The sequence below is a fragment of the Hippopotamus amphibius genome, chromosome 1, assembly GCF_030028045.1.
Source record: "Hippopotamus amphibius kiboko isolate mHipAmp2 chromosome 1, mHipAmp2.hap2, whole genome shotgun sequence".
Classification (NCBI taxonomy): domain Eukaryota; kingdom Metazoa; phylum Chordata; class Mammalia; order Artiodactyla; family Hippopotamidae; genus Hippopotamus; species Hippopotamus amphibius.
Genome location: NC_080186.1, coordinates 171,785,017 through 171,811,514, shown reverse-complemented (window position 1 = coordinate 171,811,514; position 26,498 = coordinate 171,785,017). Strand labels below are relative to the sequence as shown.

The following is a 26,498-nucleotide window of genomic DNA, read 5'->3' as shown; positions in this document are numbered from 1 at the left end:
TGTACTGCCTAAAGGACCACCTGACTGTTCTGGCCTCTTCTAGTTTTCTGCTAATACTACTAAAGCTCACGAGGGACTTTAAAAACTGACTACATGATCCAAGTGCGGTTCCTTCTTCTGTCCATCTTTACAATAGAGATAATAAACTGAGATGAAAAGTTGTGAATGTCAAATAAAATCACGGACAGGACAATTTTTTGAAAATTGCCTGGTTGCAGCTTTCTTCATGGTGTTTCCAAACAGTTCTGCAAACTCTGCCTCTCTTTGATCATGCTTCCAGGACTCTGCAAGGATGGTGTTTATCCTCATAAGTAAAATTTAAAATTACATAAACATCAATACAGAACTAAAAGACAAGTGATGGAAGAAGCCATTCGTGGTTATCTGCTTTTGAGTAGGGCTGTGGGTAGAATTTAGGTTAAAAATGCAGGGACTTCCGTGGTGGTGCAGTGGCTAAAACTCTGTGCTCCCAATTTTGGGGGGATGGGGGGCAGGGTTTCATCCCTGGTTAGGGAACTAGATCCCACATGCCTGCCTTAACTAAGAGTTCGCATGCCACAACTAAGGAGCCCATGAGCCTCAACTAAGACCCCACACAACCAAATAAATAAATATTTTTTTAAAAAATGCATTCTACCACTAAGGAAGTTGCAAACTAGTCATATTCCCCTGCTTTTTACAGAAAAGAAAATAGGCCTGCACAAGAGAGAAGTACCTTTCTGTTTTACTTGAAATTGCGGAATTCTTCACAACCTAAACCACGTCGAAACTTCCCGGTTAGTGCTTCACCGTTAGTTACTGCTTTCAGGGTATTCATTTCTCTGTTTTTTGGAAATGCCTGAAGTTAAAAATCGTTTTAAAACAATATGGTATCTCAACTAGGCTCCCTTCTCAACTTCAAACATCACAGCTTTTAAAATAAAGGTGTCATCGTAAGTGTGGACACACCCACTGCATCACGACAGTAATTATATAGTTATGCAAATCTAACGCTGCCAAGCGGGTAAACGCCTCAAAGACAGCACAGAGGAAATCCTGCCTCCCCCTAGTTTCAGGCGTGGAGTGAGTGAGGGGAGTTGCGGCGGGCCGGAGCTCCGAGCAGGTCTCACGGGAGGGCGCGCCTCGCTGGGGGGCGCACCTTGCCTGCAACTCCGGAAGCACCTGCAGGCCGGACGGAAAAGCCCCCAGCATCACCCGCAGGAGCGCTGGACGGTCCGCGACTCCTGCATCGCCTCGGGTACCACGCGCCGCAGGGGAAGCGGCCCGGTTGCCCTTCAGCATCTCGCGAGATCTCGCCGGCTCAGCCCAGTACTGCGAGCTTAGACCTTAAAAAAAAAAAAAGCGAGCGGGCGACAGCTCCCGGAGCCACCGCCGTGGTGGCAGCTGCCGCCGGAGCATCAGCAATCGGCGTGCACCGAGGCAAGGCCCGCGCGCCCCCTCTCCGGCCGGGTCGGGCCGGGCACCCTCCACAGCCGGGTCTGCCGTGGCCTGGGCTGTCGGCCCACTGACGCGCGGCCCCGGGGCGGGGAGAGAGGGAGGAGGCCGGGGGGCCCGCTCCCCTCAGCCGCAGAGCGGGGCGGGGGAAGGAGGTGGAGGGGTGGGAAGAGGGCGACGGAAGAGGAGGTAGCGGCGAAGAGACCTTCCCGGCGACGGCGGCGCGGGGCCGCTCCCCGATCCCGCTGCCGGTGCTGCCTGAGGCCCGGCGTGGGCTGCCCGGACGCGAGTCCCGAGTGGGATCGCGCGGGAGCCTGGGCGCGCGGAGAGCCGCCGGCGCCTCCGCCGCGCGCCACTGCGGGGCCACGGGTGGGCGGGCTGAGGGGCGGAGGAGCCGCGGGCCCCGCCTCCCGCGTGCTGCCGCGGGAGCAGCCACCGCCGCCGCCGCGGCCCCGCCGAGGCTTTAAACAGCGGGGCCCGCCCCGCGCCCGCCGCACTCGCGCGCAGACTCGGCCGCCGGAGGCGTTCGTGCCGGCCCGGGCGAGCGGCGGCGAGCGCGCGGCGGGGAGAGCGACTCCCTCACCTGGCGTTGCGGCCGCAACCACCGCCGGCCTCGGGCGCGGAGGGCGTGCAGCCCGCGAGGTCCGCCAGGCTCTCCGGGTCCCCCGGGGGGTCGGATGGCGATGGAACCGGGGCCCACGGCGCCCTCCTCCGGCGCCCCGAGGCTGGCCGGGGTCGGGGAGACGCCTCCAGCCGCCTCGCTGGCCGCCGCCGGGGTGGACCTGCCCGGCACGGCTGTGCCCTCGGTGCCGGAGGATGCTGCGGCTGCGAGCCGAGGGGTCCGCGGGGAGGGCGCCGCGGCGGCCGGGGACGGGCTGGGCAGACCCCTAGGGCCCACCCCGAGCCAGAGCCGCTTCCAGGTGGATCTGGTTTCCGAGAATGCCGGGCGGGCGGCGGCGGCGGCTAGCGCTGGGGCCGGGGGCAAGGAAACCCCGGCGGACGGGAAAGCCAGCGGCGAAAGCGGATTAGCCAAGGGCAGCGAGGAAGCCAAGGGCCGCTTCCGCGTGAACTTCGTAGACCCGGCTGCCTCTTCTTCGGCGGACGAGAGCATGTCGGATGCGGCGGGAATCGGAGGCGACGGGCCCAACGTGAGCTTCCAGAACGGCGGGGACACAGTGCTGAGCGAGGGGAGCAGCCTGCACTCGGGCGGTGGCGGCGGCAGTGGGCACCATCAGCATTACTACTATGACACCCACACCAACACCTACTACCTGCGCACCTTCGGCCACAATACTATGGACGCCGTGCCCAGGATCGACCACTACCGGCACACGGCAGCGCAGCTGGGCGAGAAGCTGCTCCGGCCCAGCTTGGCAGAGCTCCACGATGAGCTGGAAAAGGTGAGCGCTCCGGGCCCTCTCCCCGCAGCCCTCCCTCCTCCCCAGGCGCTGGTCCGCGCTGACCGCAGGATGTAGCCACCGGCTATCCACGGGTGAGGCGGCGGGAATGGACGTGCACGACTCGCTGGCATCTCTGGATTCAGCTGTCAAGGGTGGAATTGCAGAGGAACGTAACTTAATCTCTTAAAAGTTTGCAGCGGGTTAGGCTAGTTACGTGATATAGGAGAGGCTGCATTTAACAACCTTCCCCATCCAGTTATATATCTTATGTATGCTTTTTTCCTCACCCACGCTTAACAATTACCATCCCTCTGAATGATAGTTGTACTTTTAGGCCCCAAGAAGGGAATGTGCAGGAGGTTTAGGTGGTGAGGACGTTTCTCAGGAGAGAGCGGAGAGCACCTACCATCCATGTCTTTTTTTAAAGGTTGTATTGTATGGCTTATGTACACCCATTAGGGGTCCTAAGAGTGGGAACATTAGTGTTTGAAGGGAAAATCTTAGCAGGGTGTGTTTGTGGTCTGTGAATTATTAAAGCTCAATACCTGCAATCTTGAATGTGCAAAGATCATAGAAATCTTAAGACTTAGGGCAAGCTATTCCTGATAATGGCATACATCCGCTTTTTATAATGTAAACCTTTTGGAAGAGGGTTACATCAAAAGGGGGGGCAGAGTCTAAGAGAGAGAGGAAGAGAGAAATAGGAGAGTTGTTTTTTCTGTGGAGGATGTCCATAGAGACCTTCTGGGGTCTGGTGGAAGTAGTTATACTTTGTGAACAGAAAACCATCCCTATAAAAGTCTATTGTTTTCTGTAATTCTATTTTTCATGGCTGCATATGACTTTTATTTCTTCAGGGTATAAAATCGTTCTTTTGAGATAACATTGGTGCTTTTGAGATTTGATTAATAATAAACTTCTTTATGAGTTGGGATTACTTGAAATCTGCCTTTACAAGTGTATAATGACTACATTGATGGAATTTTGCAAATGCAAAGAGTTAGTACCATATCGGTTAACATGATCATAGTGTCAGAAAGTTTAAATACAGAAAGTATGTAATTTCTTTTGGGTATGATTATCTGATCTCATACAGAGATTTCATACAAGACTATACTTGTCCCAGTGTTTGAAAATGTAACATTCATAACATTAATTGAAATAATTGCTGAGGTCCCAACCCTTACAGCTTATTGATTGTTTAAAGGCCTGACATCATTTAACTTTGGGTAATACTTCTTTCATTCTGTTATGGTATTTTGTCATATCAGAAGAAAAAAAAAATTTAAACACTTATGTTATTCATATTCCTGTAGTTTCTCTCAAATCTATTATTTTTTCCTTTCAAAATTCAAATTTCTTATAACTTCCCTTTTAGAGCATTTTTATTATTGAAAATATTATATACTTTCAGATTTATTTCACTACAGTCCTGTAGTTTAGTAGTAAAAGTCTATATTTATCCATAAGTCTTAAAGACTTTTTTTAATTGAAGGATATTATATACTTTGATCTTGTATGCTCCCTAGAAAAGTTTTTGTTACATTAAATTCTCTCGATAACAAAGCACTTCTAGTTCTCCAGATTTTCAAGTAGTTATTTGTTTGGTGTTTTGGGTCAGTTCACAGTGTATAAAAAAGAACACCTGTATTGTTTAGATGCATAGTAGTTGAAAACGTCACCTAGCCTCTCAGCCTCAGCTTCCTCACCTTTCAGAGTTATTTTGCAGATTAGAGGAAAAAATGTACACAAAAGCCCATGTTCAGTGACTGCAAAATAATGGTTAGTATAATTACTATTTCAGTCTTTTATTGGCCCTTCAGAAAATACATAGTTAAACTTTAGGACTTCAGTTTTAGATTCTCTTAATTTCTGCATTTTTCAATGACTAGTATCTAAAATGTTATGTTCAGAGTTTCATTTGTGCAGCGTGCAGTGTAATGAGTTCTTTGTACTTTTCTACCTTTTACCTTTTGGGTCTTTTATGGGCAGAGAAAAAAGTTTATTAGGTTAAGTAAGCATAGAACCTCATCTTGAAGATAATTTCATTTAGAATTTAGCAAATGGATTAGAGACGTATCATGTTAAGGAGTACAAATCTGGCTATAGATAAACTGCTGTTGAAGGAGGGCAGGGGAGGGCTGATAGTATAGGTTGGCTAGATTCCCAAGAGTTGTTCTTCACTTTTTAGATTGACTCTTACTTCTTAAAACCTTTTCGAATGGTTGTAGTTGTAGGTGAGATCATACTTAGAATTCTGTAACATTTAATCTTAGCTCTTGGTTGCCATGTAGTCTGCTTGGGTCACTGATGCTTAAAAATCTACCATGGATCTAACTTTGTGCTAGGAACTATGGAAGAACAAAAGAAGTACATGAAAAGCACTCCAGGAACTTGTTGGGGGAAAAGACTATGTTGTCTTCTTCTGTGTGAATTCCTTTCTTTGCCTAGCATTGTGACTTTTTAAAGTATTTTGCCTAGAAATCCAACTGAAGGGGAATAGTTAAATAACTGTGGTGCATCTTGCTGTATTATGCAGCCATTCTAGGACCAGGACTATGAGTTCTGCATTTATCAAATGTTTATTGGGGAGAAGAGTCTCATAGGTGTTGGCCACATGGCTGTGGCACTATGGAATGATGTAATTAGCAAAACAGATACTGACTCTGTCATACTCTAGGCATACATTAACCAAATGGTTGCACAAATAACATAGTTACAAACTTTTTTTTTCTTCCAGTGCTATGAAAGGGAAGGATAGAATGTTGGTAAGGATATAATAGGACCTAATTTTAATTGGGGTTTGGGAGGCCTTTTTTACAAGTGTGACAGTGACGCTGAAACCTGAAGGCTAAGTTGATGATAGGGCAGAACAACATTCCAGGCCAGAGGAACAAAATCTGTGAAGATAGTGAGGTGAGACAGTGGTATGTCCAAAGAACCATAAGGAGGCAGTGGAAGTGGAAGTGGTAGTGGAAGGTTATTGAGTTTTGTGTGAGGTAGCAACATGATCTGTTTTAACATCTTTTGATTGCTGGATGGAGAAGAGTGAGAATGGAAGCAGCTTTTCCTGTGGTCTCCTTACAGATAATAAGGGTCGGGGGCAGAATGAGTGGGATGTAGGTGGATTGGATGTGGAAGTGAAAGAAAAGCTGAATCCCAGGTTTTGGACTTGAGCAGCTGAATAGATGGTACTTTGCCTAAGATGAGAAGGAGTGGAGAAGGAATGTAGATTTGGGGAGGAAAGAAAGAATGCTTTTTGAGTAGCCTGTAAGACATCTTAGTCCAAGAATCATTTTGAGGGAGAAGGGGCGGAATATATATGTATGTGAAATATATGTGTGTGTATACGTGTGTGTATATACATATATACTTACATACATATGTATGTGTATATGTATTTATTGTCTAAAGTCTTGCATGAAATTACTTGAGGAGACTGGGTAGATAAGAGAACAGAAACAGGGTCTGGGATTGGGCCTGGGGAATGTCTAAAGGTCTGTTGGAGATTGTGGAAACACTAGCAAAGGAAATTAAGAAGGGGCTCTTAGGGTGGTGAGAAATAGCCAAGAGAGCAGCGTCAGGGAAACTGAGAGAAAAGCATCTTAAAGAAGGCAGAAAGTCTTCAAAGCTGATGCCAGGAATTGATTTTTCTTTTTTTAAGTATTTCAGAGAATGAAACCAAAGTAGTGATTCCTGTCCCTACAAGAAGAAATTAAAAAGTGGAGGGTAAACAAACATACATTTGATAGACAGCTTCAACATGTATGACGGAAACCATGATTATCGAATGTGGAAAAGTATATAGTGGAGAATCCATAATAGCGCCTACTGGATTTGAAGCAGTTTTAAAGTAGTTCTAAAAGATTGCATTGCTGTTGCACAGTTGTCCTTAGGCCAAGGCTTGGGAGCATTTTGCTGGTGGTATGTTAAGTCTTTGAATGTGGCCTCTCTATTTTAGCCTTTCTTATTAATAATAATAAAAAGGGAAAGGTCAAGGGAATAGCTGTATCAAGTGTCTTATGTTTTGCTGAGCTTGTTTTTTTTTTTTCATGTGATTCCTAAGGAATAAGTCTTACACACATTTTACTCATGATAAATTGGGCTCACAGAACGTGAAGAAATTGCTTAATACCACTCTCATAGAAAGTGGTACAGCTGGCATTCACACCCAGGTTTTTCTGACTAATGCCAGGACATAGTAGCTCCTCTTTCTTGTTATTTCTTCTTTCTCTTTGTCCCTGGACCTGCTCTGATGGCAGGAATGTTGATGGGGACATGTTGGGGTTGCCAACATCACTCTTCTATCTTGACCTCCTGAGAGTGGAATGGTTACATAACAGGGAAAAGAGGAGGAATTCTTGTGAGAATGTAATTATTGACTAATATGACTATCTCTTGCGCTAGGATCTGAGCTGGCGTCTCCTTCGTCTCCAGACAGAGAATAGGTAGTTCCTAAAGATTTGTTTATTGAGGGCATCAGAGTGGGCATTTCCTCCCACTTGACAGGGACTTTAAGTAAAACTAAACATGTGTGGCTGCTGCTCTAAGTGGGCTGTGTTGAGTCTTGGACTAGAAATTCCACACACTACTAATCATGTCAGTATAGAGCTTGAGTCTTTGAAGGTCTCCCTGGAGGAACAAGAATGGGTCACATCCCTGGGGATAAGGAGTAGAGTAGGTCCAGAAATGAGTAGAGGTGTGACCTTGATCAGAAATATTTGTGCAGGCCACAAACGTGCATTGTTTCACAGTTTTGCTAGAGGCCCCACCCTCTGAACCCATGCCACCAGAGCTGAAGTCTGGATTCCCCATAAGACTGTATACATTCTCCAAGTATACACCAACTGACTGCCTGGGGAGAAGGAAAGATAAATTTGGGGATTTAAAATCTGGCAAAAAATCTGTACACTGCTTTCGTAATTGATGTCTTCTGTATGTGTGTTTGTATTTATACTCACATTCCCAGTCTTGTTAGACCAGAGCTTAAAGGGCCAAAAGAGTGTTTCTTGGTTCTTATGTATTGAGTGTTTGTTTTTACTAATTTTTAATTATGTGTTTCATACGTGTTTGTAAAGTCTGTAGTACTAATCAGATTGGCTCCATGCTGAAGTGAAATGAATATGAATTTAGTTAATTCAACACATTTTGATTGAGCACCAATATTAGCCGTGTTCTGAGTGCTGGGGATATAGCAGTGACCACAAGAACTGTGGAGCTTTCATTCCAGCAGTAGGAGACAGTAAACAATAGGTCAGATGTAACTGCGGTGAAGAAAATGAAAGATGAATAGATGGTGATACCTGGGGCGGTGCTGTTCTGGGGGAGTTAGAGAAGCCCTGATACGTGAGCAGACACTAGACAGGAGTGAAAGATCAGCCTATGCAAACACCAAGACCTTGAGATGGGAGTGTGCCTGGGGTATGCTTGTCATGACTGAGAAACAAGGGGGCCATGGAGACTGGAGTGACTAGCAGGAGAGTGATGGGGAGGAGGTTAGAGCAGTGGTGAAGAACAAACAGTGTAGAACCTGGCAGGTCATGATGAAGATTTAGGACTTTACCCTGAGTGATGTGGGGAGTCATGGAGAGCTTTGAGCACAGACTTGACATGATCTGACTTACGTTTTTAAAACGTCACTCTCATTGCTGTGTGCAGAGTATCCTGTAAGGGGGTAAGAGTGAAAGCTGGGAAATCAGTTAGAAGCCTGTTGCAGTGTTTTAATTAAGATGATGATGACTTTTATGAAGGTGATAGTGTTTGTTACAATGGCAGGTGTTTAGATGCTGGATATGTTTAAAAGGTGGAGTTGTTGAGATTTGGTGACTGTTTGGGTGGGTGGTTTCCCCCTTTTGAGAATCGAGTCAACATTTACCAAGAGGTGGGAGACTGGGAAGAACAAGTTTGGGAGGTGGACTCAAGAGTTGGGTTTCTTTCTATGATTTAGTTCTACAGTGGAGCAAACACGTATAAAATTTGTGAGATAATAGAACCTAAGAAATGGATTTTAATTTGTAGCTTAAAAATGTGCTTTTATGCTACAAATTTCAGATAAAACCATGAGACCTGGTAGTTTTTCAAATAGAGTATAAAGGAGTGGGGAACTAGTGGGTTGACTCCACAGAGTGAGGGAGTGAGGGATGGACAAGGAAAACTACTTCAATACTGAAGTTAAAAATGTATCAGTGGTTTCCCATTAAATATGAAATTTATCATCTGCCATTGGCTTTATTATTATTCCATTTTTCACTAGAACCTGTGATAGTGCTTTCTTAAAGCTATTATGAAAAACTTGAAGCCCATGGAGAAGGTGGGAATTTCTGATTAGAAGAAGTGGGAAGTCTGAAAAGCAAACAGCTTAGTGGAATCATATCTCTGCAGAAGCTGATTGTGGCCAGTGTAGTCATGGTACCCTTGGGCTCAGAAATTTCTCTGTCTTAAATTTTCACTATGCTGTTCCTGAACACTGACAAATTAGCTATTCATCTAGAGTAAAAATACTAGAAACCTCTGGATGGTTCTTTGTTGGGTTGGTGTGAATTGGTTCCTTCAATGATGTAGCTTCTAACAGAGTTTAGTATGTGAGTCATTTTGGAGCTTTTTTGCGAGTAGGTGGCGTGGTAGAGCAGGCTTGATTGTACTCCAGTGGAGGAAGACTTAAAGGACCTATGAGGACCCTGACCATCTGTTGTAGCATGACTTTTACCCCATCATTTCACCTAAATCATTCTTGTTAAAGTCGCCAGTGACCTCCTCCATCCTTATCACCAATTCCAGCAAACCTTTTTTCTCAGCAGCATTCACCCTTCCAGCAGCATTTGATATTCTTTTGAAGTCTTCTTGACTCTTCCTTGGCTTCTATAACACCGCTGTCTCTTTTACTTTTCCTTCTTCTTCTCTGGCTTTTTCAGCCCAGTGTCTTCTGCAGTCTCCTTCGTCTCTAAACTGGCCATCCTCTAGGCATGATTCTGGCTTTCCTTCTTCCCCTGTCGTCTTCTCTCTCTGTGTATCACCTGTCTATATCACCTGTAGGCTAATCACTCCCTAGATTTTATCTTCTACTAATATCCCCATTCTGAGTTGTGGGCATCCAATACCTGCTGGACATTTTTGCTTCACGTCTAAAGACACCCCACACTCACAGACTTATGATTTTTCTCCCTCTGCCTTACAAAACAAAACCACCTGGGCCCACTTTCTGTGTCTCTGTGAATGGTACCACCATTCATCGTATTGCACAAGTGAGAAAATTGAGTCATCCTTGACACTTTTTCTCATCTCTCTACATCCAGTTCTTCGCCGAGTTCTTTGTATCTCCTTTATTTCCTAAATATTATTTTCATCCTCACTGCCATCATCCTAGACCAATCAGCAGCTTATCCTTCTCCTCTAGCCTTCTATGGTTTCGCCTTATTCACTATGCCCTCCTATCACTATTGTGCCCAGAGTGATCTTGTTAAAACAAAATTGATCATATCATTCCTTGGCTTAAAACTAACCCTGCATTGTCTAGCTCTGGCCTACCTCTTTAGTGTTTCAGTTTCTCAATGGCACAGTATTCCTTTGGCCATAGTGCCTTTGTATGTAATACTGTCCATGAACTCTTCCTCTCTTTTCCCCCATAACACACTGATAACTCTGCAGTCTTAAGATTTCACTTCAATCCTTATCTCCTGAGAGAGGAAGCCTTTATCCGCCAGTCTAGGACAAACCTCTTTTTGGAGCCCTTATTTCAGTTAGTGGGAGTATGTTTGTTGAGTTAGCTATTTGAGTCAGCTTGAGTTGACTTCAAACTCCATAAGAAGCAGATTATGTCTGTGACTATTTATCATTATGTCCCTACTACGTAGTAGATCCTCAATCAATACATGTTGAATAAAAGAACTATTCTTTATAAATTAATGTAGTACAGAAGAATCTTAAACTCTTTTATGTACCTTATATTGTCATCTAGAATCTCTAAAGGACATTGGACAGGCAGGTGGCCCCAATTTGCACATTCCAATTTAAGACACAAAAGAAATAAGTAAGCTGTCTGAAATCATAGGACCCATAACTGGCAGAGCCAAGGTTGGAACTTGCAACAACCATTTTGACTCCCAGTTGATATTAATTCTATTGTCCTACATTTTATTTATTTATTAAAAAAAATTTTATTTATTTATTTATTTAGGTTGTGCCTGGTCTTAGCTGCAGCATGTGGGATCTTTTTATTTTTAGTTGTGGCATGGAGACTTCTTAGTTGCAGCACGCGAACTCTTAGTTGCAGCATGCATGCGGGATCTAGATCCCCGACAAGCGATTGAACCTGGGCCCCCTGCATTGGGAGCGTAGAGTTTTCCCCACTGGACCGCCAGGGAAGTCTCCCAGTGTCCTACAGTTTAGTACTATGTAAGTTCCTGCTATTTTGGTGTTTTTGTTTTAATTCCCGTGGCAGTTGTTTTTTAGTTCATTGAAGATAAAGTAGAAAAGTTTTGGGGCTTCCTAGGTGGCGCAGTGGTTAAGAATCTGCCTGCCAATGCAGAGGTCATGGGTTCGATCCCAGCTCCAGGAAGATCCCACATGCCACGGAGCAACTAAGCCCGTGTGCCAAAAAAAAAAAAAAAAAAAAAAAAAAAGAAAAGTTTTGGACTCCCCAGTTTCACAGTATGGATAGATCTTTTCCCAATAGGAAAAATATTTTAAAAAAAAATTAAATATAAGAAAGTTTCTTATAAGTGGAATCAAAGTAAGTTGTTTGTTTTCCATTTCTTCTGTCTTTCTTATCTATATCTCCCGAAAGTGCGATGTAAATTTTTAAATGTTCTAGAGTTGCACTTTTCAATACTATAACCAGTAGTCACATTTGACTGTTAAACGAAGTTGAAAGTTAAGAATGCATTTACTTGAGCCACATTTTAAGTGCTCAGTACCCACATGTTGGCTAGTGGCTACCATACTGGACAGTGAAGATACAGAAAATTTCCCACATCATAGAGAAATCCGTTAGCCAGTGCTGTAGGGAAAGTGATGTTTAAAGGAACTTTTCTTCCTTTCTTCATTCCTCCTGTCTTGGATTTCTCCCTTCCTTCTTTCCTTACATATTAAATAGTCACTATTAGTTTAAAATTATTAAAAAAATCAAATTTTCTCTAATTTTGCATGAGATCCTTCCTTCCATACAGTTGTCTGAACATATTAGGCCCTCAATGAAATGTTTGTTGAATTGGTGGAATTTATCTCTTTCTGAGAATGGAGATCTGAATCTTTAATCTTGGAAAGGCTGTGAAGAATTTCTTAATATTGTATAAAGTGTTAAGTTTCCAAAGCACTCTTAACTCACATATCTGTATTTGGTCTTCAAATCTGTCTTTGGAAGGAGAAGGGTTTTTAGAAGGTCTTGGAGTAGCAGTCATAGTTTGCAAAGTTGTGATTAAACTAAGCACTTAACTAATACTTGGTGAGGCTGCATCTCTTTGAAACTAGCTCTCTGTCTCCCTTTCCTTTTCTTTTGGACCAGTGATTCCAAAATTTCTAAAAAAATTACCTGGAGAAAAATTACAGGCTCCTCTCTCCCAAAAAATATACGTGCCGTTTTAAAAAAGCTTTCCTCGTGATTCCCAGAGAGCCAGCCAGGTTTGAGAACCAATGTCCTAGACAGACTTGGTTATCACTGTGGCAGTAATACATAGTTGTGGTGTTTTTGGGTTTTTTTGTTTGTTTGCTTTTTGTTTTGAATATACTGATTGTCAATTTTGAAACATCCTACTATAGGGAACTGCTGACTATCAAAGATCTGAATTTAACCCTTAGATAACTGTATACTGAATTGTATTTTGTTACCAATTATTCAACATCTGCCATGTTTCTGGAGCAATCTCTAGTCTGCACAGTAACATTCCAAACTAGCGTTTACAGATGGACAAACTCAGAGGCTAATAGCAACTTGCCTAAGTCTCAGCCAGTGAGTGGTAGATGCTGGGTTTAAACATAGACACATTAATGAAAGCTCACATGTGAGGTGCTAGGACAAATCCTGTAGGGAAGTCAAACACACAAGTACTAACTGATAAGTCTGAATCCTGATGAGTTCACATGGAATAGTTGGATCAAGATATTACCTCTGGGCTTCCTGGGTGGCGCAGTGGTTGAGAATCTGCCTGCCAATGCAGGGGACACGGGTTTGATCCCTGCTCCAGGAAGATCCCACATGCTGCAGAGCAACTAAGCCTGTGTGCCACAACTACTGAGCCTGTGCTTTAAAGCCCGTGAACCACAACTGTTGAGCCCGTGTGCTGAAACTACTGAAGTCCACGCACCTAGAGCCCGTGCTCCACAACAAGAGAAGCCAAGGCAATAAGGAGCCCGCGCACCACAACAAAGAGTAGCCCCCACTCACCACAACTAAAAAGAAAGCCTGCACACAGCAAAAAAGAGCCAACACAGTCAATAAAATAAATAAATAAATTTATTTAAAAAAAAAGATATTACCTCACTTTTATAGAACCTAATGTTTTCAGACATAAATAATCAGGCTTTACTGTTTTAGAAATTAAGCTTTATGATGAATTATTCTCAGTAATGGCTTACCTAAAATTTCTAGAAATAATAGTTTTGGCTCGTAGGACTTGAAAAACTACTGTCTCACCTATTTCAATCTCAATTATTTGGCAGATTTGCTGATCAGAAACAAAGCTGATTCAGTAATTAAGCAAAGCAACAACAACAACAAAAAGGCCTTCATTTAAAAGGGATTCAGCACACCTGCACTTGGAGACTACATAGTTAAACTTTATACATAGTTATGACAAATATGGCCTTCTGGTTTTCAGAATCAAGGCAGATTAGAAGGGAAAGTGAACACTGGCAGAGGTGGATCCAAAGATGACCAGCATGTTATAGAGACAGAAGATAAGAAAATTGTAAAAAGCAGAAAATAGCAGTCTTGAACAGCTCTTTAGTAGACACAGAGACAGGACCTGAGTTTTGGTTATTGCAGTATCTCCATGTAGCATGGTGCTGGCACAAAGTAACCATGGTGTTTTAAATCTCAGTACAAAAAGAGTCAGCCAACTACACATTTTTGGAAAATTTCAGTCTCACGTCATCCTAGAATATCGAATTTTAAGAGGCTAAGTATTAGTCCTTTTCAAGACCAACACTTTAAAAAAATTTACTCCAAGGGTTTCATTGTACTTTGTTTATTTAAAATGTTTGTTACCATGGCATTATGAACAGAAAATAATATAGGAGGTCTGAAAAACAGAGACAGTTAAAGACTTCAAATCCTTAACACTTTTGCATTTTTTTTTTTTTTAATTTATTGGTGTTGGGTCTTCAATGCTGTGCGCATGCTCTCTCTAGTTGTGAGTGGGGGCTACTCTTTGTTGCATTGTGCAGGGTTCTCAGTGCAGTGGCTCTCTCTTGTTGCAGAGCATGGGCTCTCGGTGTGTGAGCTTCACTAGTTATAGCACGTGGGCTCAGTAGTTATGGTTCACGGACTCTAGAGTGCAGGCTCAGTAGTTGTGGCACTCGGGCTCAGTAGTTGTGGCTTGTGGGCTGTAGAGTGGAGGCTCGGTAGTTGTGGCACTTGGGCTTAGTAGTTGTGGCTCACAGGCTCTGTAGTTGTGGCTTGCAGGCTCTAGAGTGCAGGCTCAGTAGTTGTGGTGCATGGACTTAGTTGCTCTGCAGCATGTGCATCTTCCTGGACCAGGGTTCAAACCCATGTCCTGTGCATCGGCAGGTGGATTCTTAACCGCTGCGCCACCAGGGATGTCCTTGAATTTTTATATACATGTAAGAGTTATGATTTTATATCTTCCTCCTCCCAACTAGCATTAAATTACTGATCATAAATAATCAGTTTCCTGTGTCACCCATAGTAATTTTCTATTTAAGTGAATGTATGATACTCTCATACATATGTATGATATGTGTACCATAATTTGCATTTTCCCTGTAGACTATTTAGTCCATTTATATTTATTGTGATTTGGCTGTTATTAGGCGTGGTATCTTGCTATTTGTTTGTTTTCTTACCCTTTTTTGTTCCTCTAATACTCTTTTCCAGCCATCTTCTATGCTAATCAGATGTTTTTTAATATCCATTTTAATTCTGTTTACTTTCTAGTTATCTCTTTGCATTATTATTTCAGTGGTTGCTCCACTTAAAGAGAATATTGAATTTCTTCATCTAAAATATAGGAACCTTAAAACAGAATACTTCTCTTAGTACTCTGGTCACCATGTAAATTACAAACCCAACAATACAGTGTTGTACTTTTTGTTTTCAACAAAAATCCCATGACTTTAAAAAAAAGAGGGAAAAAAACACTTATATGGTATTTTATTTCCTTTTTTTTTTTTTTTTTTCATTTCTTCTTGTAGATCTGTATTGCCATCTGATACTGTTTGCCTTGTTTGAATAGTTGTTAGGGAGGTCAACTGGCAGCAAAATTCTTTTTTTTGTTATCTGAAGATGTCTTTACTTTGAAGGATAGTTTTGCTGGATGTCGATTTCCTGGTTGACAGGGTTTTTTTCTTTCAGTGATTTGAGTGTGCACTTCCAATGTCTTCTGGCCACCATTGTTTCTGATAAAACAGCCATTAATCATACCCTTGCTCATCTGTATATGATACATTGTTTTTCTGTGATTGCTTTCAAGATATTTTCTTTACCTTTGGCTTTCAAGAATTTGTACATAGGAGTGTTTCTCCTTGTGTGGATACTTTTTGGGTTTAAATTTCTTGTATCTGTAAGGTAATGGATTTCACTGCTTCCTTCAGCCATTTCCATTCTGCTGTTGAATCCATCCAATGAATTTTTTTTAATAAATTCATTTATTTGTTTATTGGCTACATTGGGTCTTCATTGCTGTGCACAGGCTTTCTCTAGTTGTGGTGAGCGGGGGCTACTCTTCGTTATGGTGCACGGGCTTCTCATTGCGTTGGCTTCTTGTTGCAGAGCACGGGCTCTAGGCTCACGGGCTTCAGTAGTTGTGAGTTATGGCATGTGGGCTCAATAGTTGTGGCTCACAGGCTCTAGAGCACAGGCTGAGTTGTGGCCCATGGGCTTAGTTGCTCCATGGCATGTGGGATCTTCCCAGCCTGGGGCTCGAACCCATGTCCTCTGCATTGGCAGGCAGATTCTTAACCACTGCTCCACCAGGGAAGCCCCTAATGAATTTTTTATTTCAATTATTTTGATTTTCAGATTAAGAATCTCTAATTTTTAAAATATAGTTTCCATTTCTCTGTTGAGATTTCCTGTTACTCACTGATACTCTATTTACCTTTAATTTTTTAATATCTTTATTATAGCTGTTTTGAAGTCTTTGTCTTCATCTAACATCTAGGCCCACTAGCAGTTAATGTCTAATGACTTTTTTCTTGATTATGAGTTATATTTTCCCATTTAGTGTATTTTGGGATAAAGACTAGACTTGTATGTAGATAATACATTGTAGCAACTTTGAGTAGTTTTTTTTTAATTATTCTCCTAAGGATTATTGTTTTTTGTTCTAACAGATACTTAGTTGCCTAGATTCAAACTGCACACTGAGTCCCCTATCCCCACTATGCAGTACCTGATATCTCTGTTGTGTTGTTTTTCAGCTGTTGCTTTTTCAGCCTGTCTCTTTTGGGGGGGGTGGGGGTGGGGGGCGGGGTGTAGATCCTCTCCTGTACCTGTGTAATTTACTGCTCTCCTGAGATTTGGGTTTTACCCTTGCTATCATTCTGATTTTTTTTCTAGAGATTCCCACTCAATTTCCAGTTCCTCTTTTGGCTCTTGAGCTTTCTTTTCTGATATTTCAAGCTAGGAAGGCTTCACTTTAAGCCACCCAAGTTACACTTGGGGAAGTGCTCTCAGTTTAAAAAGACAGCAAATTCAGTGCAGCTTCATCTATCAAGAGTATTTCCTCTCTGGTCTTTGCCTGTTTTCAATTTGTCCTAGTCTTTTTTTCCATATATAGATAGCTTAGCTGTCAGTCAAGGGGTTAAATCTTGGCCTTTCTGCTTAATACTTGTGTGACCTTCAGAAAAAGAACTTGCCACCTCAGATGCTCGGTTTCCTTCTGTAGAAAATGGGAAAGATGATAATTCATAGTGAGAAATAGCATATATTCATGTGTGAAATGCATGAGCTATCAAGTGCATACCATGCACTAAATGTAGTTTTTGTTGTCATGTGGTTCTCCATGTATATTGCTTTTCTAATACTTTACCCATTTAGGATATGGCTAGTCATATATTTATAACCTTGGCAACTTTTGGTTCTTATTTTAAAAAATAAAACAATTTGAAATGTAAATAACAGTCATACCTCCCAGTATCACTTAATAATGTAAGTTTTCTGGTAACTTGAATTAAAATGTTTTAAGCTATTAGTTTGTTGACATTAGCAAGTTGTGTGGGATTTGAAATGATGTATAAATTATGCTATTCTTAGTGCATTTTGTTGTAATTCAGTCTTGAACATGATGGGCTAGGTAGAGGACTGAATTCTTTGACTGCAATCAGCAGTTCTGACTTGGTTCATTGTAAAGTCACATGGTCACAGCATCCACTTTTATCTGTGGCACTTGAGTTTTGAGCTTTGCATTAATGCCACTGGATATTAATAGACCATTGTTAACCAGAGCAGATTGGATTCCTGTAAAACAATACTTGGTTTTGAGAGCATAGTCTGTATGGGGAGCATTACACTGAATACACCAATCACCGACAGCACGGATAGGAAATGTTGGTAGCTTTGGGATGATATAATTGGCTAGTACTTGATGAAAAAATGGCTAGAATTAATAAGCCCAGCCACTTTGGCATCTAAATTTGCATATGTATGCATCCATTTTTAGTTACTGATTTGGCTTTGTTTCATAATATTAATTTAACACTTTAGCTTGCTTACTTTAGTATTAAGAAGATGCTATTAAACTATATGAGAAATTTTTGTCTTGTTTCTTTATGAATACTTTAGTTCAGGAGTTTGTTTTTTAGGATTTAAATATAAATAGCATTTTTTGGTGAACGTTAACTTTTTTGAAGTGTAATTTTGGGTTTTTTTTTAAAAGAAAGCAATAAATTCTTTTATACTACCTGTGTCCTGAAATGAAGATTCCGCACTCCTCTGGCTGTCATTAACTGTGATTTAATTTGCTTAAATAAAGCTGGGCCCAGAAGTTCTTCTCCTGTTCCTGTACTGTGCAGTCTAATATTAACCCTAGCTGACCCTGCTGTGCAGTGCTTCTCAGTTGCCGCTAAAGCGAACAGCGTAGGGAGGAAGCTCTCGCTTATTAAACACCTTTTTAGCACCAGAGAAGTTACAGAACATTTCTGGTAGTGTGATCATTGGTCCTCAAAGCCAGGTTCTTCACACTATGTCCTATTGACCTGCTGATGCTGTAGGTGATAAATCTGTTACCACCATTTAGAATGGAGATGCCATATTTGTCTGTATAGGTCACTGTTTTTGTTTATTCTTCCAAAGGTAATCTTAAACTGCCAATATTATAGGAAGCAATGTAGTAGAGTCTAGGTTAATAATGTTTTGCAGTACTTATTTTTATGTATTTGTTCAGCATCCAGTTATTTAAACTCACCGCATGGGTAGTTGCAATAGTAGATCACTTATTTGTTGTTTATAATAGTAGCCAAAATTTATCAACCACTTACCCTGTTAATGTCAGACAACGTACCAAGCAATTAATAAATTTTGTTTTTTAATCTTTTAAAGGTCTTTTTAAAATTGTGGAATATAGCAGAGAAAAAAACATGAAGTCTAAATGTGTAACTTAATCAAGTGATCACCACCTAGATCAAGGAATAGAACATTGCTGGCACCCAAGAAACTCTCTGTGCACCACTTTCTAAACTCCCTGTGCCAAGAATAGCCACTGTCCTGACTTAATGGTGATTATTTCTTTGGGTCTGGGTCTGGGTCTTGGTCTTGGTCTTTTTTTTTAAGTGGCTTTTGTCACCTTTATGTATTCCTGAAGACCATTAGTCTAGTTTTGCCTTCTTTAAAACTATATGGAATCATCTAGTGCTTTTTTATCTGTCATCTTTTGCTCACTGTTCTGTTTGTGTGTATTTATAATTCATTCATTTGTATTGCTAATCATATTCCATTATGTGAAATGCTACAATTCTGTAGTTGTGGATGTTTGAGATTGTTTCTGGTCCTTGGCAATTATTAACAATGCTGATATGAACATTTTAACATGTGTCTTGCTTCTTTTAAGTGTTGTTTATCTATAGGGATATATCTGGGAGTAGAATTGCTGGGTTAAAAGGTATGCATTTTTTTTCAGCTTAGGAAGATAGTGCCCAAACTTTTTTTCCAAAGTTATGTGCCAATTTGTATTCCCACCAGCAGTATATGAGACTTTTTGTGTTCTATACAATCATGATATTTTCTCACTTTATCTTCTCAAATACTGTGGGATAGGTAACATTATCTCCATTTTACAGATGTGGAAACTGAGAGCCAGAGGTGTTAAACAACTTGCCAAAGTTCACATAGCTAGTGAGTATTAGAGCTGGATTTTGAACCTGGATCTGACTCAGGAGCAGACACTTAAAATTTTGCTTGTTACTATTTCAGGACATTATTTGGAAACAGGGATTGCCCATAAAGGCTCAGTATTCATTCACTGTGTCTTTGATTAAAAATGACAGGAGAGGTCTGTGCCCTTGTGTACCTTACATTTTAATACATATTGAAGGAGTGGAGGAAGGTGCATAGATTACAAGAGCTGAATAAATTTAAAAAATAATTGCCAGGTGTGATATATGCTATGAAGAAAATAAAAGGAGCACTGCTGAGAAGAAACTGTATATTGGGTGATATGGGACGGAGGCTGCATTTGAGCTAAGACCTAAAGGTTGAGAAGGAGCCAGCCATCTTCAAAATATGTTAAAGACAGAGGGAACAGCAAGCAAAAAGTCCTCCAGGAGAAAATACTCTAAAGCCAACATTTCAGCAATAAACAGTATTATATCAAATTAAATATTTGAGTTAGAACCCTTTCAGTAATTTTCAAACTTAAAGGATAGGATTTTGAGGGTTATAAAAAACTTCAAGGAAAATTAATAGAAGTAGTAAAGTGGCCTATGATTGGAAAAATACAGAAACTTTACTTCTGAAACAGACTATTTACTTTTTCTTTAATCATCTCACATTTTACTGTGTGTGGTAACAAAACATTGATGACAGATCTCAAGAATCCTGTGTGGACAGTTTTATTTTTCAAGCCTTCCTGAAAGGGCGTGGATGTGTAAGTGGACCCAGGGGTCAAGAGGTTGCAATGGTAAAGCATATGTGGGAAGAAAGAACATATTATGACCTAGAGCATTTGATCAAAAGGAGTTTTTAGCTCGAGCAGCTAATCTTGGTTTTTAGTTGGTAAGAGAAAATCCTAGGAAACATAGAAACTGAATGATTAATTGGTCTGTTTATCCTATCTACCACCATAGCCTCCAAATAAGCTTCCAAAGTTAAATACATCATATAACTCTATCTAGGAAACAATTTCATATTTAAACATTTTACATGCCTTCCAGATGGATTATGTCTATTCACTAGCAATTCTCCTCTACAGGTGGTCTGTCTGATCCAGCCTGTCTATAACAGTCCTGTAGGGCAAAGAGTTAGACCCTGGGGGAATTTCAACAAAGCACAAAGAGATTTTTAAAAATCCCTTCTGGTGTCATACAGCATAGAACTGTTGTCATTTTTATGAGGACTATGTCAGAAACCCTCATCCTCTGTAGATTTGGAAGCAGAGGAAACAGGGAAGGATGAAGCAAGGTAAAGAGTGAAAATAGCTCAGGGATTGGGAATTTTGAGCAGGACAGTTTCTTAAGTTGGGCAGTTTGTGTATTGTCCCCTTGCCCAAAATAGATAACTTAAAATAATTCACCTTGGGTCACTGTAATATGTGGAATTCTACCATTTAGAAGATTCTTTGCATTACCACATTAATAGCTGCATGGTTTGAGGTAAGGTAACTTGTCAAAAGACTGTTTCCATATTTATTAATTGGAGATTATATCTACCTCTCAGAAATGTGCCAGTTCAGGGAAATAGGATGTGCAGGCATTTAGGGAAGTGTCTGGCACACAGTAGACTTTCAGTAAATGTTGGCTGTTATTAAAGAAAGCCAGACAGATTATGAGGGTCTGTTATACTATAGGAATTCTTATTTTACCCCATGAGTAATGGGTAGCCAAACCTAGGTTATATACAAATGTATTTTGTAAGAAACTCTTGTTTCTTGATGGTAGAAAAACTATTTTGATGTATCTTGCAATGTTAGCACAAAAAATCTTGTGTATATCACAATAAACTTGAATTGAGTTGGGTTCTATGGTTCACGTTACCCCAAATATGCAAAACCAAATTATTGCCTAACCTACAAATCAGTTCTTATCCAGTCAAACTTTTTAAAAGTCATGAGGAAAATCATCCTTTTCTCTGTTGTATTTTCCAAGTGTGTGCGTAGTTATAGGAAATACTAAGAGAGTTGCTCAGAAACACACGGAAATAAAGTGTATTTAACTACTAAGGCAGAGTGTTGCACTGCTAAGTAGGCTTTTCCATCTTGTTTTTCGTTTAATACAAATATTAATTTGGGAGAATTTAAAACTTCTGGGATGGATTATTGTTTCAATTCTATTTATGTGTGGTCACTCTTCACGTCAGACTTGCGACCTTTTTGGTAGTTGTAGTTAACAGAAATGTTTAGCATTTAGATGATGTGGTCTGCCAGAATAATTTGAAATAGGATAACTTGAATGAGGGTAAACATTTTTGTATATTTAAAAATTTCTCTGTTCTTTACCATAGCTACTACCCTGTATATAGCATCTTCTAAATAAGTAGTTGTTAAATGCATTCAAACTTTTATAGCTATGTATCCCCCTCCCCGACATTGTTTTCCTGTTCATGTAGCTTTTTTCTATTGCTTAAGATTATTTGATTTACTGTGTAAAAAGTAACATCAATTGTGATTGGGAACCAAATTTTATTTCATAGATCAAAATGCTAGAGCACAGTGTAGTTCCCTAGTCTTCATTTGGCAGAGTAAATGACTGACCCATATTTTGAGGCATCTAGAAAATGATTAGCTAGTACATATAATTTTGTCATATTGAAAAACTAAAGCTATCTTATATTATTTCCTATCTTTCTTCCTTTGCAGCTTTCTTCATCTTCAGTAATTTTAGCTTTGTGTTTTTATGTAAACGAATACCTTATCTTACACAATCCTCACATTAACTAGGGAACTTAGTGTATTAGTTTAATAACCACTTTCTAGTTGCAGTGGTAATGTTAATAGAAAATTTTGTCCCTCTAAATAAATGGACCTTTACACAGAAGCATGAATTCATAGTGACTGGTCCATAAAATATGATCCAGATTTAATGCAACATATATTTCTGAGATGCAGTGTGGGAACAGAAGGAGGAGGACTCCTAGCTGCGAGAAGAGTTAAGCGACACTCACTGGCATGGGCTTTGGTCCTCCGTATAACATTGTACCTTTGAGCTTCCCAGCAGGGGTCACAGGAGCAGCATTGACTGGGCACTGAGAGCATGTGCAGCCCCAGGGAAACTGCTGCCTTTGTTCTGATAGGATCAACTGAGGGTGTAATCTTGATGAGAAGTGGCCAGGCATCGAAAAGCCAGGCCACCTAGGAATAAGTTTCCTACTAATCCTTTTGAAATGTATAACTGTGAGTCACACTTTCACATTTCTAACATGGCATTGAAACTTAAATTGCTGTATTATAATCAAGTTGTATCAGCTGGCTTGATGGTCAAGCCCGAGAAACTTCAGCTGCTTTATGTGGCTGTAACACTTTGATCTTTATTTACAGTCTTGAGACTCCAAGGCGATAGTACAGGTGGGCAGGGATTATTATCTCCATTTTACAGGTTAGGAAACTGATTGTCACAGAGAGGCTATGACTTGAAAAGAGGCAACCAACCATTTTTCTTTTTTTTGACTGTATTAAACAATTTAGTAGAGGCTTCTTGATATAGTAGAATATGCCCTGGATAGAAGATAGAAAACCTATTTGTCATCTCTAGCCTCTACTCTAAAAATATCTACTATGGGGGGGCTGAAAAGTCCCTAGCATGGTTCTTGATAAAATTGATTAATAAATATTTGTTTTATCAATGATTGGAAGGATGTAGTTGTGGTTTATGCCCAGAAACTGCTTCTGGCGACTATAGAATCTTCAAATAACAGAAAAACATCAGAAGTTATTTTAAGCGATTAGAACATTTCCCTCTTCAAAGAGTATCTATGTTTGAGCATCCTTAAGTCTACCTGGAAACAATATTCTAGCAGCCATAGACCTAAAGAGAGAGTTTGGTACAGATTTGCTCAGTCATTCTTTAAAACACCAATATAACAAAATAAAAAAAACCTTTTCCCCTCCTCCCACACTTTAAAAAAAAAGTATGTCAGTTACTGTCTTTTGCCTACTATGGCCTGAAGTTGCCGAGCTAAGATACTTTTACCAAGCCTTTACCAAAGTTTAACTATAAAAACAAAATAAATTTGTATGAAAATGAATAGCTTGGTAATAGGCTTTGCCAGAAATATGTTTTATTAGTATTTTAACTGTATTCAGAAGTTGCACTGTCTAGACAGTCTTGATTTTTCTTTGCAGAATGATAAACACCTTTATTCAGCTTTGGCGAAAATGTGATCATAAATCATTCTGATCACTGCACAGTCATCTTTCATGGGTATTAACATCCTTGTCTAGTGATGTTGCAAAGACCATCTATACTACTTTGTATACTTGAGATGAAAATTTTGTGGACTTAGTAACTAGGATGTCTGAAGAAAGAGAGTAACTATGACATTTTAATGCAAGGTATACTTAAAGCATTTATCAGTGAGAAGTGCGTTGGTGTGCCCATGATGATGAGGATGTACACAGAAGAAGACACTGCACTCTCAGCTACGGAGCCAGTGAAAGCAGTGTTAAGGTTTTTAATTCTAGTTTTTTAAAAACTTGGATAAGTATTTTTTCCTAAAGCTTTATTTTTGTTGATTATTTTTAAAAGAAATGTGGCTTCATCGTAGGTTGTCTCTGAAATGCTGAAGAAAATTCTGGTGTTAAGGAAGAAGCAACAGCTTGATTTTTTTAAGAATTTTTTTTATTGAGAAATTATCATTAAACCAAGCCTTTGTATTTAAGTAGTGTTTTTTCTTAGGTCAAGCAGAATGTGAACTATGACCTTCGATAGTAAAAGATAATTTAAAGATAAGTTAATTTTTGGATATTGGAAACGGAAAAATTATAAATTTTTAAGATGTGCATTGTGGAATAAATCTAAAATCAATTTACATTGTAAAGGATTTTAATTATTAAGAACTTACTATCTTTTTTGATGGAAAGTTATTTAGTTTTATGTTTAAAAAATTTTTTATTTTATATTGGAGCATAGTTGATTAATACTGTTGTGTTAGTTTCAGCTATACAGCAAAGTGATTCAGTTATACATATACATGTATCTATTTTTCACATTCTTTTCGCATTTAGGTTATTACAGAATATTGAGCAGCATTCCTTGTGCTATACAGTAGGTCCTTGTTGGTTATCTATTTTAAATATAACAGTGTGTACAAGTCAATCCCAAATTCCCAATCTATCCCTTCCTCCTTCCCTTCCCCACCACCCGCCCCCCCATAGCCATAAGTTTGTTCTCTAAGTCTGTGAGTCTAGAACTTACTTTCTGATCAAATAACTTTTTTGATATTTAAGTGTTCACTGAAACCTTTAAGAATTAAAAACTAATCCAAAAAAGAGAAACTGTTTCCCTCTCCTTTTCATTTAGAGGAAAGTTGTTGTTTATAGTACACTGCCAATTTCTTTTTTCTTACTTGATAAGAATCAGAGTAGTAAAAATAATGAACTATACAAGTGGCAACATCAGTATTTACACACAGGGTTGAAATTCAGAGGGGAGATCTGATCTGGAAATGTATAGTAGCTGTCACTTATTACTTAATCATGTATAGATGGTGTTTTAAGCTACAGGTCTTGTGAGATGACCATAGGAGAAAAATAGAGAGTGAAGAAAAAAAGAGATGGGTCTAAGACCAAGTGTTGAAGGGACTCTTTTATCATTTAATTGCTGGGTGGAAGAGGCTAAAAGAGTGTGGTATTTCAAAAAAAAGTTTGAAGAAAGAGGGAGTTGTCAACAGTATTGTGAGCTGTTTCAAAAGTCCTTTGAGACAGGGACTGAAAACTGTACATTTATTTATTAGATTTGGCAGCAGAGAAGTCTTTGAATGTCTTAAAACTATTTCAGTGTTAGGGCATGGTGAATCCAGGTTGGTGTGCATTGATGAACTTGCTGTAGTATTTCAGCAAGTTTGGCTGGACGTTTGAAGGTGGGTTGTGTGGTGTGCAGCAAAAAAATAACCATGGCTAGAGGAGAAAGAATGATCAAATTGAGGCAGAAATTTGAATACACAAGGGAAAGTATCCACAGTGTAGAAATTCTCCATTTCTTTACTCCCTGCAAAAAATGATGACCGTGCAAACCAGAGTTCCTTTTCATTCTTGTATTGTCTGTATTCTCAGAAAACTGTCCAGCTGCTCAGGTTTTCTCTCCCCAAGTTTCTATTTTCATTCTTTTTCCATAGCTTTACCCACTAGCTCTTTATCCCTGGCCCGGCCCCCTCCTAAGTTCCAGTCATGAATTTTTTAATAGCCTGATAGAATTCTTTAATTGTTTCATGGCTCCTCAAATTCAATATGTCCAACTGAATTAATAATTTCCCTTTCAGACTGACATAATTTATTAGTATCTCTCTTTGTCTCATTAGGAAATCCTTCCGGTTACTGAGGGTCTGCTTCTCTGGGTCTTCCATTGTTTCCTCTGTCTCTTCCTCTTTTCCCCACTCTGTAGTCATGCCCAGTCTCAACCCCTGCTTTGTAGACTCAGAGTCACAGTGCTACTTTTTGAAAGATTTTTTTCCCCAAATAAATTTAAATTAATTTTGTCCACCTCATTTAATATGGTGTTATCCAAAAAATCATTTATGTTTTTATTTTTGACATTGTATTCATTGTGTGAAAAGCAGTAAAAAACACAAGCCCATCATTTCTCTGAAAATGATAGGTAGATTGAAGATGTTATTTATGTGCCTTTCTGTCAGTATAATTTATAGTTCATAATTATATATGACATTTTCCTAGTAATAAGATTTATGTACAATATTTTGTGTGTGTGTGTATGAACAAAATGCCATACTCAACAATTTCCTTATTTCTCTGAAACTAATGTATTTATAGAAACAAAATGTGTATTCTACCTTTGTTTTCTGTTATTTCAGGAAATTAATATAATTATAAACCCACTTTTATTATACTTAAATCTATTGATTGAAATATAAAAACATACTCAGTTGATTTTAATTTTTGAATTGTATTTTCATGATTAATAACACTTTAAAATAGAGCTATTGGAACATAATAAGGAAGTTAAATTTTATTTGGATTCATCTTTAAGGTACGTTATACATGCAGAAAAATCTTACTTTGTTTTTTGAATATAGTTGTTCATAGTAGAGTGGGAACTAATATAATTATTGCTAGATCTTAAACTTTGAGGTGGAATTCTAATAAACACCCACAGCAAAAATTTTAAGAT

At 39.9% G+C, this 26,498-nt stretch overlaps 1 protein-coding gene across 1 annotated transcript in view; it reads left to right on the top strand.

The window, feature by feature from the left end:
• The first annotated feature begins 1,933 nt into the window (after window positions 1–1,933).
• The window catches only part of SLC12A2 (solute carrier family 12 member 2), a 97,054-nt gene continuing 72,489 nt past the window's right edge, over window positions 1,934–26,498 (top strand). The window contains exon 1 of the mRNA XM_057736047.1: window positions 1,934–2,834. Within this exon, the coding sequence (XP_057592030.1) occupies window positions 2,112–2,834 (723 nt within the window). The 5' untranslated portion in view covers window positions 1,934–2,111. The remainder of the gene's footprint in view (window positions 2,835–26,498) is intronic.